An 18,807-nucleotide genomic window follows, 5' to 3' on the forward strand; every position below is an offset into this window, starting at 1 on the left:
ACTGCAAATCCTATATATATATATATATATATATATATATATATATATATGAATAAATAGGCCACATAATGACTTTATTACTGTTTCTTAACACATTTTTAAAAAGTTCACTTTGCAATCGTGTCAAATTAAAAGTTTGATTTTAAAGCACATTTTAAATCATTGTTTTATAATCCCCCTGTGGTGAAGATCAAGCTTTTAATGTTGTTTATATGTCTATGTGGTGTTTTTATTATGTCATTTCATAAGTCAACACTATTGCTGAGTATTTTCTCCTTAAAACTGCAGTGAACCAAAGACAGTCTCAAAAACACGGTTTGAAATCGCTGGTGTTTCTGACGTCACAAACTACCTTGTAACCAATCAGGTCAACGTGTGATCGTCAACGAGTGGATCTCTGAGCTGGTGTGAGTGAGTGGAGGCGGGGCTAATTTGCATAGTTACATTCAAGCTATTTTTAGCCATGACGATTTTTTTTTTTTCAAGAAAAAAACTTATAAACGCTTAAATATGTAATTTTGATGATCATTGATGAGTTTTAAGGGATACAATTATTGACTACAGGGGGACTTTAATAATCTTGTCATAATTTAAAGAAGTACACTTATTTGGATGTTGACAAAAAGTACTTGATTATAAAACTGCCGCGTGTTATTCAATATTAGATTTAAAGTTAATAGGCTATCGTTTAAATGTAAATTTGCAACTTCATCATTGCAAATGTGTGATTACAAATATTTAAATACATGAAATACAAGTTTCAATATTAAAGCATTAAAACATTAAACCATATTTTAGTTTATAGGGGTGTAACGATACCCTCAAATCACGATTCGATACATATCACGATACTGAACTCATGATACGATATTATTGCGATACTCCAAGGCATATGTCTTAAATGTTAACAACAAATTAACTGTTGATTAAAATGCTAAATTTGGTATTATATTGTAGGTGTGAATGAATACGCCTGGAAACCCAAATGCACAGAACAATAAAGACACCAGAATAAAAATATTAATGATTCTGAAGCTGAAAATACAGAATTATTTTAGATGAATATGCTTGCACTCTTTCACTGACTAGGTATATTTTAAATAATGTAGGCCACTTTGCTTGTTACATTCGGCAGTACACTTCAACCATATTTCAAAGACAAAATTATAAAGATGTAATTAAGTCCTACTAGCACTCTAAAGTTCAGCTAATAGCATTTAGTGTGAATTTAAACTATAAATCATTTTCATTTAATTGTATAACATGGAGTTAAAGGAATAGTTCACTTAAAAATTAAAGTTCTGTCATCATTTACTCACCGTCAAGTTGTTTCAAACCTGTATGAATTTCTTTCTTTTTCTTAAGAAGATATTTTGAAGAATGTCGGAAACCAAACAGTTAATTTTTAACATAGTATTTTTTTTTTCCTACTGTGGAAGTCAATGGGGCTCATCAACTGTTTGGTTAAGTAAATGATGACAGAATTAAATTTTTTAAGTGAACTACTCCTTTAAGTGTCTGAAAACATTACATTTAGTTCACACTTAAGTATATTAATTTAAAGTATAATATTTCCAATAAGTACACTTTTAAAGTGCTTCTTTTTAACAAGGGTAAAGCTGCTGTGTGACTCAAAAACACTTCATTCATGAAACACAAGCAGAATGTTTTTAACCAACTGCAACAAATTGGTTGGTTGTTTCCCATTTCTGTGATGTTGTGCTGGGTTGCCCCGCCCACAATCAAATCTGATTGGTCTAAAATTGAACTATGTTAAATATCCAACATGTTCTGACTGGCTGTGATTCAAATGACTTTTTTGCTAGAAATGTATTGTGTTGTGTACAGTTAGACTGTTTTGTCTCATGCCAGCAGTAGAATTGATTTATTGACTTCAGGACAGTGCACAAGGAGTCTCCGTGACCTGTTTAACAAGGCCGTCAGGTTTTTGCTATTTATTAAGAACCAAAGATGCTGGCGGCAGTCTGTAAGCATTTAATGGTGTGTCTGACAGGATGCCACTCTGCTCATTACTTTACTGCAGAATACACACTTTGATTTCTTAATTTGTAACAAAAATGTTATTTTGAATCTGTTTATTGCTTAGGCATTGTAAATGGATTTGATTCTGGAATTGGTGTGTTTGTTTGACATGTGTGGGGGAAAAAAGTGTTCAATTATGGACCTGCTTCTTGATCCGAGCGTCTCTAATTTGTAATTTCCCTTTCATTCTTTACCTCATTTCATCATAATAATGGCTTCCTTTCATCAGGTCCCTCATAATTTGGGTGAACAGGCCTCTGCCACTCTGGGCTCTTCAGGTGAGAACAAATTCATTAACACACACACACATACACTTTTGTCCTTTGTGTGATTTTAAAAGTACATTTTTGGGCTCTTATGATTGTATTTAATATTAAAACAATGGATGCACACGCATCACTGAAGAATTCTGTCATCTTACCCTTAATGAATAAAAATCGTATTTTTTTTCTAAATCACAATTAATGTTGTCATGGAAATCACAATGGTGGAAATTAAAAAGATTTTGGAATAAAATGTGGGATGATTCCTAATGCTAATTTCATAGCATTTTATGTTTCCCAAATACAATTAAATAATATTTGCACATATTTTACATTGATTTTATTAATGATGTAAGTATTGCAAGATTTATTAAAATCATAATAAATCTGATTATCTAACTCTTCCTTTCGATAATTTGTTTATCTATTTTTTAAATGTATTATTTTCCAACTTAAAAAGGTAAAAACCATAAAATATGTAAATTATAGTAGCATAAATAAGTTAAAAGTTTAAGGCGTTTTTTAAGTTCTAACCTGTTAGCCTTCACCCCCGCTTTTGAAATAATCCCAATAAATGGCATAACCAAACTAAAACAGGTACAGTTCATGAACCCTTTGCGCTAAAAGCATAAGTCTAGTCTCATTTGAAATTTAAGCAGTTTATTGTAAAGTCAGAAGTAATTATGTCAATGATTTATTTTTTTGTATAAATAGCTTAGAAGTTTTTTTAAACTTATTAGAAATGTATGTTTATGAAAGATCTTTAAGAAAATAAAATTTAAGTTGGCATTGTATTAATCTAGAAATGCACTGCAGCTACAGCCACATGTTATTGTCACAGTGTAGTGCAGGCAGAAGAAGATGAGGAGACAAGTTCCAATACAGACTTTTACTTATAATATCCAACTAGTACAGACAGGCAGAAGTTTACACACACCAAAATAGGACTAACTACGGACAAGGACTGACTAAACTGAAGGAACTAAATAAACACTGATGAACATGATTAACTGAAAACAGGTGACACAGATGACGACGATTAACTGAACAGGTGATACAGAAGAACTAATAAAGGTTGACATGGAAACGGATGAGTGGCAGGAAAACAGAACAAAAGACATGTGACTAACACAAACAGAACACAACTGTGACAGTACTCCCCCCTCCCGGTAGTCACGTCCTTCTCGCGCCGTAGAAGACCAACTGCAGAGGGAGGTGACTCAGGAGGAGGACGAAGGTGAGGGCAGACAAAAGGCAAGAGGGACCAGGGTGGAGCAGGCAGTGCTGGCGGCCAGGGCGGAGCCGACAGAGGGAGGAGCTATGGTGGAGGCAGGGCTGACGACTCCAGGGTGAAGCCGGAGAGCCGACGAGACATGACGATGCAGAGGATCTGGAGGGACTTGGCGACGCAGATGGCTCTGGCGACTGAAGGGCAGGCGGGGATCCAGAAGGCCACGGTGGAGCCGGAGTGACCGAGGACCAAGGTGGAGCTGGAGGGAGAGAGGAGCTCAACGGAACCAGGGGGACGAGGTGAAGCCAGAGGAGGGTAGTCCCGAGGCGAGGGCAGGGCGAGGAACGACCAAGGCAGAACCAGGGGGACGAGGGTGCCCGGCGGAGCTGGTGGACTGATGGGCCACGGCGGAGATGAGGGAGGCAGGAGCCACGGCGTAGCCAGTGGGCTGACAGGCCACAGCGGAGTCCGGGTCGAGGAGGTCGGAGGCGGTGACAGTGACAGGCAGACCCACGGCGACTCCACCTACCCGAAGGTTGTTAGAGGAGCAGAGGGGCTGACTGGCAGTGGTGGAAGAAGGGTTGAGAGGAGGCAGATGGGAGGAGGTGGGAGAGGGAGGCAGGGTGGGAATTGAGATTCAGGCTCGGGGACAGAAGATTCAGACTCAACCGGACTGACGTGAAGCTCAGGCTAGTCAGGACTGACGTGAACAGTCTCTAGCTCGGCGGGCATGACGTGAACAGTCTCTGGCTCGGCGGGCATGACGTGAACAGTCTCAGGTTCAGCAGGACGATCCTCTGGAAGGGCGGTCTCGGTAAGACGAGACCCTGTACGGGCGGTCTCGGCGGGGCGAGACTCTGGATCTTGGCTGACGGCTCAGGCCTTCTTGACTGAGGGCTCAGGTGGCGAGGCGGCGGCCATCTTGGCTGAGGGCTCAAGCAGTGAGACGGCAGCCATCTTGGCTGAAGACAAGGGCTCAGGCATGGCGTGAGGATTCCATGGCTCTGGCTGTGTTCCTGATCGAGGCCCGACACTTTTCAGACACCGGAGGACAGTTTCCCTCCAGTTCAGTCCTGTGGTGTCGGGGAGATCAATGGGACGGTTGAAAGTGGCCCCGATCAAGAACAAGGTCCTCAGGGTCTCGTCGTCGAGCAGGCTGGTAAATGCAAGACGACAGAAGTTCGTTGTGAAAATCAGTGCTCTCCTGAGCCACCAAAATAAACTGAGCCCTATCATCCATTTTGGAGGTCCGTAGTTCTGTCACGGTGTAGTGCAGGCAGAAGAGATGAGGAGACAAAAGTTCCAATACAAACTTTTACTTATAATAATAATATCCAACGAGTACAGACAGGCAGAAGGTTACACACACCAAAATAGGACTAACTACAGACAAGGACTGACTGAACTGAAGGAACTAAATGCAAACACTGATGAACATGATTAACTGAAAACAGGTGACACAGATGATGACGATTAACTGAACAGGTGATACAGAAGAACTAATAAAGGTTGACATGGAAACGGATGAGTGGCAGGAAAACAGAACAAAAGACGTGACTAACGCAAACAGAACACAACTGTGACAGTTATATTCTGAAGACAAGTCTAAAACTCTGAATTTCAAGAACATGTCATGTGATTTTATTTTGAGAAGACTCTAAAATGCTAACTGATGTTTATTGTCATCTTCAAAGCATCCATTCAAAGTGTATTCTCTCTATTGTTTTGTGGTGCAAATTGCCCCATTCAGTTTCAGTCTTCCCTGCACACATTCACCGCTCTTCAGCCTGGTTATGGCTCTAATTATTCTTTTCTTTTGTCATCTTTATAATTTCTGACAACTTTCTATTCACAAAGTTTTAATCCCTCATTGCTTTGATCAAACTTGATCAGAGCTCATTGGCTACTGATATAGCAGGAACCAATCAGCCAATAGTTTCATGACAGAACTTTGTATTTAACCAATGATAACAAATGAAACCTTATTGTAAAGTGTTACCAAATAATAGTAGCAAAAATAAATATTAAATCAATCCATGGTACATACAAGAGCCTGTGGTTGAAAGACACACACAGACACATTTTCCATTGTTGTGTTGCCCACAGTTTCGCCATTTATTCTCAGACAGTGTGAAACTCACTGCTCCTGCTGTTTCTTCCTACACAGCCTCTGCTTTTTTCTCTCTAATCTCTGTCTCTTTTTATCTCTCTGTTTGCCTATTTTCTCCTCTCACCAGGTGCTTGTTGCATTCATCAGTTTTTCAGAGACAATGTTGTTGGTGTACCTCAGCTACAAGGTGAGTCAAACAACCCATGTGCTCATGGTCTTATCACTAGTACTTGTACTGGCTTCAAAGCGGCCTGTAATACCTGGAGAGAACTACAGTATCTGTCAGATTCCTATTCATTTCAATGCTAGCTGCATTTGAGCTTTTACCAAATAACTCTAAATAACCTTCTGTATTGGGAAATTTATCTTGCATGTTGTGACTGATAATCAGTATGTTTGTTTTGCTTAGTCCTAAGAACTCGGCAGTTGACTAAACGAACATGTGAGCATTAATGCTATTATGGACTACTACATTATCTCATGTGATTAATGTTCATGAGCAGAGCTGGAATGTTTAACATTGTGTCCCATTGACTTTTTAGATCGTTCCTTCACCCTGAATATATTAGATCTGCAGTCCCCAGAGTGTATTTGAGAAGGTCAGACAAAATGAGATGGAGAAACGAATAGAATCCTTCTAAAATTGGCTTCTGATGGCAGCTGGTTTGGTGTGGTTCCTAGATTATCATAGTCTGTATTTATGGTCATTAGTTGGTCCAATTTGGTTCACCAGCAGGCTCATCATGTTGGTCTATCTGGTTAGGGCCTGTAGACCGTCTTAGACAAGCAACAAGCGAGCTACAGCATTTCAGAAACAAGCTTAGCCACCTTAAGTGTAGAGGAAGAGTTGCGTTGAGCTGTTTTGAAGGGACTAAGTGGTGAGAGAAAGCACGAGGCATGTTTGTCCTCCAGACACTGATAGTGAAGGGATGTCTTAGAGTATCCTACACCTCGTTTGATCCCAGTGCGATGAGTACATCCTGCATCGACACATCTCTCACTTTATGTTCTGCTTTGATTTCTTTCGAAACCAGCTAGGCTTTTTCACCCACGCAAGTTCCACATGGGTGAGACCTAAACATATATCTTGCTTGTAAAATATGGCAGATGTTTAACACCTTAATAGAGCCACAGGCTCAACTGCATCCGATAAATGAAACTTATTTCCGAGGGGGCGAGGAGAGTGACCTTTAACCCTGCTGTTTTTCAATGGTTCAAACCTTATCAAAGCAGTGTTTTATCCTCTAATCCAAGAGGTCACACAAACACTAGTTTCCTGACCTTGACACAAGTATCCTTGTTTCCAGGGCAACGTTTGGGAGCAAGTGTTGCGCATTCCGTTCATTCTGGAGATGATCAGCGCCGTTCCTTTTGTGATCACTGTGAGTAAAAATGTGCCAGTGGGATTTTATGGACATGGATCATTTGTTATTATTAATATTATTATATGTAATTTTATTTAACAATTTAAAAATATTATTTTATTTTGTTTCTGGCATTATTATTCAATTATTATTATTATTATTATTATTATTTTACTAACAATTAAACAAGATTTTGCTTCTGACATTATTGTTATTATTATTATTATTATTTTACTAACAAATAAACAAAATGTTGCTTCTGACGATATTATTATTATTTTACCAACAAATAAACAATATTTTGCTTCTGACTTTATTATTATTATTATTTTACTAACAATTAAACAATATTTAGCTTCCGACGTTATTATTATCATTATTAATATTATTATACTAACAATAATTTTTTGGCTTCTGACATTATTATTATTATTTAAATTGTATAATTTAACATGACTACCAAAAACTCTGTTGCTGATATATGTTTTTATATATATATATATATATATATATATATATATATAGTAAATATAGTATATTTGCCATGGAGCTAAAGAATCATCAGTGGAGTAGCAGTGCTCCTGAATAGCGGTGCTAGAAACTCTGTATTGTGTGTTAGAGCTGTATCACAAAGCTCGTTGAATTGAAGGAAATTAAATCTTTTTTCTTTCCAATCAGGTGATTTTGCCTTCCCTCAGAAACTTGTTCATTCCAGTTTTCCTGAACTGCTGGCTGGCCAAACACGCTCTTGAGAACATGATTGTAAGAAATGAAGCCTATCTCCTGTCCTTTCTTCCAGTGAAATTGTGTCTGTGTGTATCCACTTTTATCACACAGCTCTTATTTTCTTCTCCATCTCTATCTCACTTCCTCCGCATGCCTTATTTTCCTGATTGTATCTGTCCTCTGCTGTTGAAAGCTTGCTGGTTATCAAATTTGCCAAACCTCTTGATGATTGTTTTGGTTTTTTATCATAAGTACAATAGCACTATACGTTATTAAATGTTTCACTGTCTCTCATCTCTGCCTTCTTTTATCTCTCTCTTCTCCTTCATGTTGTTTTCAGAATGACCTGCACAGAGCGATTCAGCGTACACACTCGGCCATGTTCAACCAGGTGCTCATCCTCATCAGCACCCTACTTTGCCTCATCTTCACCTGGTGAGAAAAAAACACAAACAGGACTTGACATTATTCATTTACTGCAAAGATTGTTTACCTTTACAATAAGTCAGTGGGAGAGCAGAACACTTAATTGTGCTTTTGGTACAAGAAATGTGTAGAATAGCAGAATAGGATCTGTGGTGATGTTGCAGCTGTCTGTGTGACTGGTCAGGATTTGACAGGATGATGTTTCCAGAGTGTTGATTAATTAAACACCATGTTGTGTGTGTGTTCTCTTGTTCTGTGAGGTAAGTAGCAGGGAGGTGCCGAATGTACAGGGTAACGGTGCGTTTGTAAAACAGAAGGGAGAGAATCGAATGACCTTTTCACCGCTGACAGCTGCGTGTTGACTCAACCGGCCTTTCAACACGGAGCAAACACACACAAGCGCCACACACACCAGCGGTACTGAAAGATAACCCACACACGGGCACGCAAACAGGGTTCACATCATGTCGTCTTGCTTGTGGCTCACCACACAGTTTTGGCTCGTGTTTATCACAGTTTGCTCCAAATCATCCGGTGATTATAGAAACCCTCTGGCTTTCCATATACATGCAAATACCTGCAAACCGGATCACCTGAAAAGCCTTTCAAGGAATGGTTTATTCAGAGTTTTTATTACTCATCACCATGTCTAAACCCATAATTGTTTTTTCATGACTTTTTTTACAAACAAATCTTAGTACAGCTCTTTTCCACACAACCGTTCATACTCATAGTGCTTTAAAATAACATCATAGATGTTTTGAAGAACACGCGGGTAAGAAAATAATGGCAGACTTTTAATTTTTGGATGAACTATTCCTTTAAATCCATATTTCAGCTGTTCTTACACCCTTTTATCTCTCTTTTCCAGTATTTGCGGGATTCAACACTTGGAACGTGCAGGGAACAACCTGACGCTCTTTGACTCTCTGTATTTCTGTGTTGTCACCTTCTCTACGGTGGGCTTTGGTGATGTCACACCACAGATCTGGCCCTCTCAGCTGCTCGTGGTCATCATGATCTGTGTAGCTCTTATAGTTCTACCAATACAGGTAAATAAAATACATGGTCGAACCATTCCAACTCACCCTTTTAATCATATATATAGACTGTATATAGTTCTGTCATGAAACTCTAGATGGCGCAGGCTGATAGATCCTTCACATCCAATCTGTTAGCAATCACATCATTACTGCATGACACATGCTGATTAGCTGCTGGTCCTGCAGCCAATGAGATTGTTTGCTCAACATTTAAATAGTCTAGTGTTTGCTGTAAGCTAGCCCTGCAGTGTGCTATCAGTTCCTCTAAACCCCTCCACCTCCCCCAGCTCCACCTGCCTATAGATCTGCTACAGGATTTATGTATGTCTATTCATGCAGCAGCAGCATATCTTACATGCTCACAGCAGCCTGTCTGTGTATCTATTGGCAGTAGCAAGTCCATACTTGCTCTGCAGCAGCAGTGTGGCAGATCTAGTCTACCAAGACCAAATACATTAACATTGCCGTATCCATTACCATGCTAAAACTATTTCCGTGTGTGTGTGTGTGTGTGTGTGTGTGTGTGTGTGTGTGTGTGTGTGTACAAATCGCCAGTCTGTGCATTAGTGTTGTGAATTTTTCAGTGAATCTTTCATTGAACTAATTCAGGAACGAAACTGCTGTTCTCAAGAGTTAGTCATTGAATCATTTACTCAACCGATTAGTTGAAAAACACTAATTCATTCCAGAACAACAACACGCCACTACTGTGTTTGGCTTGGTGATGTGCAGCGGTTCAGTCATTGAGTCATTTATTCAACCAACTCACTCAAATGGCTGATTCATTCAGGAATGAAGCAAGTGACTGTCTTCATGAGTTAGTCATTGAATCATTTACTCAACCGATTAGTTGAAAAACACTAATTCATTCCAGAACAACAATGCGCCACTACTGTGTTTTGCTTGGTGATGTGCAGCGGTTCAGTCATTGAGTCATTTATTCAACCAATTCACTCAAATGGCTGATTCATTCAGGAACAAAGCAAGTGACTGTCTTCATGAATGGATCATTGAATCATTGACCCAATTTGTTCAAAAATGTGCATTCATTCAGTAACAAAACACCACTGTGTTGCTCAGAGACACACTATGGTTCTGCTCTGGCTTTGTTTAGAAATATTTTCATTAGTCATATAGAGCAAAAACAGGCACTATTGACCATATTTTGTCTAAAATGTAAGTTACTAATAAACTTTTTTTATTGAACTGTTGTATAAAATTACGAACGGATTTGCAATTGTGCTGATATTCTGGAAAATCAACACTATTGCATTTGTGATATGGTAAAAATGAAAAGTTAGTAAAGGGGCATTTTTGCACCCATATCTCGAATTGTGGGGGCATGAATTCATTTTGTATATCTTTTTTGCCTTTAATTTCAGACTCTTGAAACTGTCAAATGTTCACTGATTGGTCCAAAAGCTGAAGCTGATATGATTAATAATTCATGGCAACATGTTTTTCCAATACTTCAACTCATCAAAATAATTGAACCAATTTCAACTTCAGTTTTGAGGCTTCAACTAGAAAATATATTAATATAAAAAAATATGATTATACTTACATTTTCTAAATTGCAGATAATCAGAAAGATGAATAGAGGATTTCAAAGGGTCACACTTAGCCTTAGTAATAGTAATAGTTACCTTATGTCATTTTAATAGAATATATCCGTTCCACTTAATATTCACATCAAGCTGTCGGCAAGTTCTTTGAAAGAACTTTGAAATTGTGTCGTTTAGGCAAATTTTACGAATTACTGTGGAACATTTACAGAGAATCTAGTGAATGAAAGGGAGTATTTTATCTTAACTTTGCTCAACAGTAGTTCTGCATTGTTCTTTCACATAAGATGATTTCAAAAAAGGTTTTCCGCTTCTACTTTCAACTTTCAGACATTTTATGCAAATATTATGTGGTTATGATGACAAAAGCACTGAGCCGAATCACTTTTGTGTTAAAGGCCCCGTGAGACGCGACACAGCTGGTGATTTTCACAGTCTGACACACACACACACACACACACACACAAACGCTTCCATGTACACAGTGCTTTTAATTAAACGCATTTCACATCCCATTTCAACATATACCTTGTATTGCTGACACACACTCACCCAAACAGGTCTCGCACACACTCACTCACAGGCACAAGCCTCCCGTGGGGCTGAGGAGAGAATGAGATGAGAGCGGGCTTGTCTTTCATGTGTGATGTGAGGGCTTCCCTGCCAGTTTCCTCTTCGGGAAGCTGCTATGTTTCCATCACACAGGAAATGGCAGTGGCTCCGGCGAGGCCCTCCCACTCTTTTCATCTACAAATACCAGCTGACATTTACTGCTGCCCCCCACACGCAGCTGGTGCTCGAGCGTTACGGCCGAGCCTGTGTTTGTTTCTGGCCTGACAGGGGAAATCTCCGGTATGGCTCACGGCCCGCAGAGAGCCATCCTACCGTACAGACTGACAGCAGCCGCCGTATCCCATCGCTCCCTGTGCACACATCGCAATGAGTTTTTTTTTCTTCGTAGCTTTTGTATTGCAATTAAACTGTGCCAGATCTCAATTCCCAAATACCATTTGCCTGAAAGCCAATGAATAGCAAACATTACCCACCACTGCTAATAAAACAGCTCAAATCTTTGCTGAGAATCACTTTATGTTCTCAATACCGGGAGCAAAGCTCTTCTGTCAGACATTTACGCCTGCTGTTAAACATGCGTCTGAGTGCTTTTACACAGGAACATATAAAATATCCTCACTGCCAATATCACCCACACAATCCACAACAGCAGCCTTATTTTTGCAGAAACATGATCCACAAACATGATCAAAAACACTATCTACTAGCAGTGTAACGATACCCTCATGTCACGATTCAATACACATCACGATACTGAACTCACAATATGAAATTATTGAGATACACCAAGACATATGGTAAAAGGTTAACAAAAAATGTACTGTTGATTAAAATGCTACATTTTATTACATTGTGGGTGTAAATGAATAGGATTGGACTTTGGTGCTAGTAACCCAATGCACAGGACAATGGTGACACCAGAATAATAATATATTCATGATTCTGAAGCTGAAAATACAGAATTATTTTAGACGAATATGCTTGCACTCTGTCACTGACAAGATATATTTAAAATAATGAAGGCCACTTTTTACACAAATATTCCCCTATTGCATTATTATACATTATATTCAGCATTATATGTGGTAGTTTAATGCAGTACTGACACTGAACTCTGAACAAATATTTTCTCACACATTAATTTTTATTTTGGGTGAACTATCCACGATACATATTGTCACTATCCACGATACATTCTGTTGCATTTTTGTATTACGATATATTGTGACACGATATATTGTTACAACCCTAGTATCTACACAAACAATCCACAGCAATATGCAAATATTCAAGACTAGTCAAAACTATACATTTAAAATATACAATTATATGAATCAGAATGTATTCAGAATTAGTTTTCCCGCAGAACTTAATTTCACAGATAGTTATTTCAGGTTCTAATAATCCACGTGTAGCCTGATGTCTTAATGAAGCTTCGTTCCCTGTATTTTCCCGTAGTTTGAGCAGTTGGCTTTCTTGTGGATGGAGCGGCAGAAGTCTGGAGGGAACTACAGCCGCTATCGCGCGCAGACGGAGAAGCACGTGGTGTTGTGTGTCAGCTGTCTCAAGATAGACCTGCTCATGGACTTTCTTAACGAGTTCTTTGCGCACCCCAGACTGCAGGTAAGCATGCGTGTGCGTATGTAAACATGTAAATGTGTGTACGTTCATGTTAATTTGAGCTCAGACAGCCTGCTGTGCGCTGTTAATCCTCTTAAGGATAGCTGGAAGCTTCTACTAGGATTAACTGAACATCAATTTAATTTAACCAAGCTATTTATGTGTTTGATACGAGTTGCATTGGCTTGCAGTTTTCCACTAACTTGCGCTCATCATGTCCAGGATTACTATGTGGTCATCTTGTGTCCTGCTGAAATGGATGTCCAGGTGCGCAGAGTACTCCATATCCCACTGTGGGCTCAGAGGGTCATCTACCTGCAGGGATCTGCTCTCAAAGACCAGGACCTAATGAGGGCAAAGTAAGCCTGCTGAGTAAACAGTACTAATCACCTGAAAACGCTTAATTGTCTTGAATGTGCACTTGTAGTATACTTCAAATCTTAAAGGGATATTTCACCGCTGGAAAGATGAACGTGTATTTAAATTAGGTTATTTATGTAGTAGAAATGTGAAATTAGTTTAGAAGTTGGTGCCTTCTAGACAGAGAAAAGCCAGAAAATGTATTTTTGGCTCATGTGGATGAAAGACAACAACTCCCAGAATGCATTTGCTTCGCTGCCCTACGAGGCCACTCCCAAGCCACGCCTACCGGTTACAGAGGGCAGTATCGGAGAAATGATACAACTAGGCAACTAGTTGACTCAAAACTGAAAAGACGCCATTTTATCGTGAGATCCCTCTATGGGCGGGTTGAAAACATGCAGAACGAGCTCCTACTACTGGCTGCAGTCTCGAGCCTCTGGACAAAATGCCTCCGATGATGCAAAATGACGATTTTTGCGTCACCAGAGTTTTTTTCCAGACACACAATACAGAAATATCTCGTCTCAGGGGGACATGAGGGAGGGAAGCACGGTCATTCGAAAATACTACCGGGTTTCTACTAATACAAAACTCAATGCTAATCGGTGAAGTATCCCTTTAAGTTTATACTTGCAGGTTATAATATCAATGGAATGAAAGGCCACTTATTCCTAACCCTATAGCTAGTAGTTAGTTATTATTACTCAGTACTTAAATTAATAATTACATTGTAACAAGGACACCTTAAAATAAAGGGTTACACTTTATTTTAAGGTGTCCTTGTTACAGTGTAACTATACATTTAAGTGCTGAGTAATAATAATTACCTACATGTACTTACTATAGGGTTAGGAATAAGGTTTGGTTTAGGGTTAGATGCATGTAGTTATGCATAATTTATAGTTATTACTACAGTAACTACATGTAACGTGTAACAAGGACACTGTAAAATAAAATGTTACCAAAAAAAGTGCAACCCAGTATATTTTAGTTTAGCATAAATTATTGACAGTATACATTTGCCAGTACACATTAACAATATTTCAAGACAAGACACAGATTGATGTAAAGATGTACATAAGTCTTACTCGAGTGGATCAAAAAAGTTCAGCTAATTGCTTTTAATATAAGTGTAAGTATTCTTTTGAAGTTTATTATTAGTACTTTTTATTTTATTAGTACTTCTTTTTCCTAAGGGAGATCATGACCTACTATGCCTCAAGTGCCTTTATAAGTCTTTATAAATATTCCATTAACTCATAATCAATAAATTTCACTCATTTTGAGCACTTCCTTCAGCTGAGTCACTGCATTTTGACTGGAGGCTTTAAAAGCAGTGTGTAGCTCATATTAAAGGGTTAGTTCACCCAAAAATGAAAATTCTGTCAGTAATTACTCACCCTCATGTTGTTCCAACCCCGTAAGACCTTCGTTCATCTTCGGAACACAAATTAAGATATTTTTGATTAAATCTGAGAGCTGGATCACTCCTCCATAGGCTTCTAAGTTATTGAAACTTGTTGGCCCGGAAAAGTTATTAAAGAGATCGTTAATATAGTCCAAGTGACTCCAGTGGCTCAATCTTAAGTATATCAAGCGACGAGAATACTTTTTGTGCGCAAAAACAAACAAAAATAACAACTTTATTCTACTATTCATTTCCTTCTCTCTGAGCCTCAAGTTAGTTTACGTAGTGTTTTTGCGTAGCGCGTCTGTGTTACACGTCACCACGTAGGCTCACTATTGGTCGACGCTTGTCATGTGTGTGATGCGTGATGACGTGCAACACAGACGCGCAGCGCAAAAACACTACGAGGCCCAGAGAGAAGGAAATGAATAGTAGAATAAAGTCGTTATTTTTGTTTGTTTTTGCGCACAAAAAGTATTCTCGTCGCTTGATATACTTAAGATTGAGCCACTGTAGTCACTTGGACTATATTAACGATGTCTTTAATAACTTTTCTGGGCCAGCAAGTTTCAATCACTTAGAAGCCTATGAAGGAGTGAGACAGCTCTCAGATTTCATCAAAAATATCTTAATTTGTGTTCCGAAGATGAACGAAGGTCTTACGGGGTTGGAACAACATGAGGGTGAGTAATTACTGACAGAATTTTCATTTTTGGGTGAACTAACCCTTTAATGTTAATGACTTTGAGTAAAAAAACATGTTTTACTAAATGTTTTTGACAAATCACACTCTATTTGGTGTCTGAATTGAAATTATGAAAACGGCGTATTAAATACTAATGAAAATATGATCTCTTATATAATCACATTATATTATCAAAGCTAAAATGGTCAAATGTTTCCCTTTCTTTGTTTTCTGTTAGTCTTGCTTAAACTGATAGCTTACCATATCAGCTCTAACTGCTTAAGAAAAGCTTTTTTGAATAACTAGAACTCACACTTCTCATTCATTTTTGAGGGACGAGTTGAAGATATTTTGTGGTGATCAGTAGCAGGCCGCAGATGTCATATGAACACTTCTGGAAGTATTGACTTTTATCTTTTACATTCTCTGTTTTTCTCTTCTGTCCACTCTCTTTCTCTCTTTTTCTCCCTCCTTTCCCCCCTGTTATGGAACCTGACCCTGTTTCTCTGGTCTCTTGTATCCTCTTCATCGTGATCGGCTGCAGGATGGACGATGCCAAGGCCTGTTTTATCCTAAGCAACCGGTTTGAAGTGGACCGCTTTGCCGCTGTACGTTCCCCTCCAGCTCAATTTTCTCACCTTTTTTCCCATTCTGCTTTTCTACCCTCTTGTTTCTGTCCATAAAATAGGAAGCAGCAGATTCGAACATCCCATGTATTAGCCTGTTTCTCTTTCACATTCTCCTTACTGATTTTACATTTTGACAGTTCAACATGAAATTATTTATCCTTAAGGCAGTTGTAAGCAATGTTTGAGAAAGTAGTTGAATATTTCAACCCAAAATCAAAAGAAATAAATGATAATTTTATATTAAGAATCAAGAAAAGGAGACCTATTTTTGCATTGTGACATTAATTCTCTCCTCCGCTTACTGTAATACATACCATCAATAAAAAATACATTTATTGCAGTAATATTTAAAAAAAAAAAAAAAACTGTCAGAAAGGGTTGCAGGAAAGAAGAGTTGAAGCAGGATCTGAGCACAGCAGTGATTTTTATTAACAATAAACCAAAATACAAATACAGTGAACACTGAAGAAAAAACAAACCACTAAACAACTAACGAGAACGGATAAAAACAATGTTTCAGGGTATGTTTACACAACAACGATATGCTTAAAACGGAGTAGTTTTTCCTTTGAGTTTTCCACGTACAAACGACACCATTGTCAAAACGATCCCCATTCACAAAGATCAGCGAAAACGACTAAAAACACTGTATTCTGCTGCCAGGCCATTAGATGGCGATGGAACACTATAGACTGAACATGTAATACGCATGTGCAAGACATCATCATCTTCAGAGATGCGCATTTTTGTTGTTTGCATGGAGTTTTCAAAAACTTGCACTTTTAAACCCTAAAGTTTGCGTTTTCAGGCACCAAAAACGCTGTTGTCGTGTAAAAGAACAGCCAAAACGCATAAAAAGATTTACGTTTTTAGTTGAAAATGGTGTCATGTAAACAGCCCCTGAAACTGAGGACAATATATACACAGGATAACTGAAGAAGGAAATAAGAGACAGGTGGGGCTAATCAATCAAACAATGAGTAACTATGACAACAAATGCCCTGACAACCAAGGAAACAGAAAAGAAAAACAATGAGAAACAAACTAAAAGACCAAAATCGAATAATTCCCTACTGTGTAGTTGGCGCCAACAGTAACAGTACGCCAACCAAAACAGTATGTCAACAGAGTAGTGCTGTATGTCCGAATGACCTAATCCTCCGCTGTGATTCTGAAATATGCATTTGATGGACACTTTACTATCCAATGAGGCCACAGGAGAGGATTTCTTAATAGCAGTGAAGCGACACAACTGACGCTGGAAGGTCACGTGACAGTAACAACATTGTGGATGTAGTATGTCCGCATTTCATTCATACTACCCTAATTAATACTAAATAGAACATATTTTTTTAACAGTCATGAAGTCAATTCAAATTAAAATCTAGTCCCTACTGCGGACGCAGCACATGAAAATTAAACTAAAATGAAACAAAAACATGACAAAAACGACAAAACTATAGGCTTTATATTGCAAAATGCAAAACATTTTTTATAAAAGATATAATTGCACAATTTTTCATCCTGTACTGTGTGTTGTACGTTTAATTTATTATCATTTCAATAAAAACATTATATTACAATAATATTTTTTTCACGAATAATTTTAAAAAGCGTGGAATGTCTGGAACATGGTGACAAATGTGCTTAATAATGTTAAAATAATATTACATTGCAAAAAAAAAAAAAAAAAAAAAAAAAAGTAACAGTCCCAAAAATAGGCTTTATTTTCTTTATGCAAAATATGATTTCCTGATTTTTTATTTATTTATTTATTTTTTGTGTTGAAATGAGACCTGTACAGGTTTTAATGAGATTCACCTTCACTAGTTATCAGGCACTTTAGATGTTAATTTCTCTGTAAAGAGGGTAATGGGTACATAAGAGAAACACTGTGACTAATGGTATACTTCTGTTCAAATGCCTCTCTTTCTCTCTGTTTTTCTTTGACACAGGACCATCAGACCATTCTCAGAGCCTGGGCCGTGAAGGACTTTGCCCCAAACTGCCCTCTCTATGTGCAGATCCTCAAACCCGAGAATAAGTTCCACATCAAGTTCGCAGGTCAGTGTGCAAAATGTGTTTCTCTCAGGATACAGGTGTGGAGAGTGGAAGATAGTGTGATATTTGATGCACTTCGAACATGTGTGAGTGTGCTGAGAAGCAGGCGATCAGCCAATCTCCTTCCCTCTGAAGCTGTGTCCTTCAACACTAAACCCACTTCATATCCCTCTTCAGCTGTGTAAATGTGAATAATGCTTTTTACTTCCCCAGTCCACCCATTCCTCACAACATGCTATGCTGTGATGGATGAATTATGTGTGTGAAGGCCAGTATTATTACAGAGTGCCTTTTTACACCAAGTGCAAATAGCCCGCCTTGTTGGCAGAGGCTTTTTACACTAACTCCGCCTACTAATGTCTGGTTGAGCCAGACAAAATTACAAAAGAAGTCCCACAGACAACAGAATCAGTGGTGTGGCATTAGCAAGACCGACTCAAGTTCGAATCCGCCTTTTCCGAACTCATTCTTCTCCCTTTTCCCATCGCATATCAGCTCGGAGAGGCATTTATTTTAACTAAAATGAAGAAAATATTCAAAAAGTGGAAATAGAGCGCCTAACGGGTATTTAAAAGTGAGAAAAAGGTATTTAATGGAAAGGGTTTGGAGTGAGTGTATGGAAGGGCTTTATGAACAGGGACAAGTAATGTCCCAATAAAGCAGCATCCATTTATGATTTTAATACATATAATAATTT

General features: G+C 38.4%; 1 protein-coding gene across 1 annotated transcript in view; it reads left to right on the plus strand.

The window, feature by feature from the left end:
* Positions 1 to 18,807, plus strand: part of kcnt2b (potassium sodium-activated channel subfamily T member 2b) — an 89,728-nt gene that overhangs the window by 35,401 nt on the left and 35,520 nt on the right. Inside the window, exons 5-14 of the mRNA XM_079869386.1 lie at positions 2,273 to 2,321; positions 5,775 to 5,834; positions 6,955 to 7,029; positions 7,690 to 7,773; positions 8,078 to 8,172; positions 9,035 to 9,215; positions 12,803 to 12,967; positions 13,187 to 13,323; positions 15,965 to 16,028; positions 18,005 to 18,113. Of these exons, the coding sequence (XP_079725512.1) occupies positions 2,273 to 2,321; positions 5,775 to 5,834; positions 6,955 to 7,029; positions 7,690 to 7,773; positions 8,078 to 8,172; positions 9,035 to 9,215; positions 12,803 to 12,967; positions 13,187 to 13,323; positions 15,965 to 16,028; positions 18,005 to 18,113 (1,019 nt within the window). The remainder of the gene's footprint in view (positions 1 to 2,272; positions 2,322 to 5,774; positions 5,835 to 6,954; positions 7,030 to 7,689; positions 7,774 to 8,077; positions 8,173 to 9,034; positions 9,216 to 12,802; positions 12,968 to 13,186; positions 13,324 to 15,964; positions 16,029 to 18,004; positions 18,114 to 18,807) is intronic.

Source organism: Squalius cephalus, assembly GCF_949319135.1.
Source record: "Squalius cephalus genome assembly, chromosome: 1".
Classification (NCBI taxonomy): domain Eukaryota; kingdom Metazoa; phylum Chordata; class Actinopteri; order Cypriniformes; family Leuciscidae; genus Squalius; species Squalius cephalus.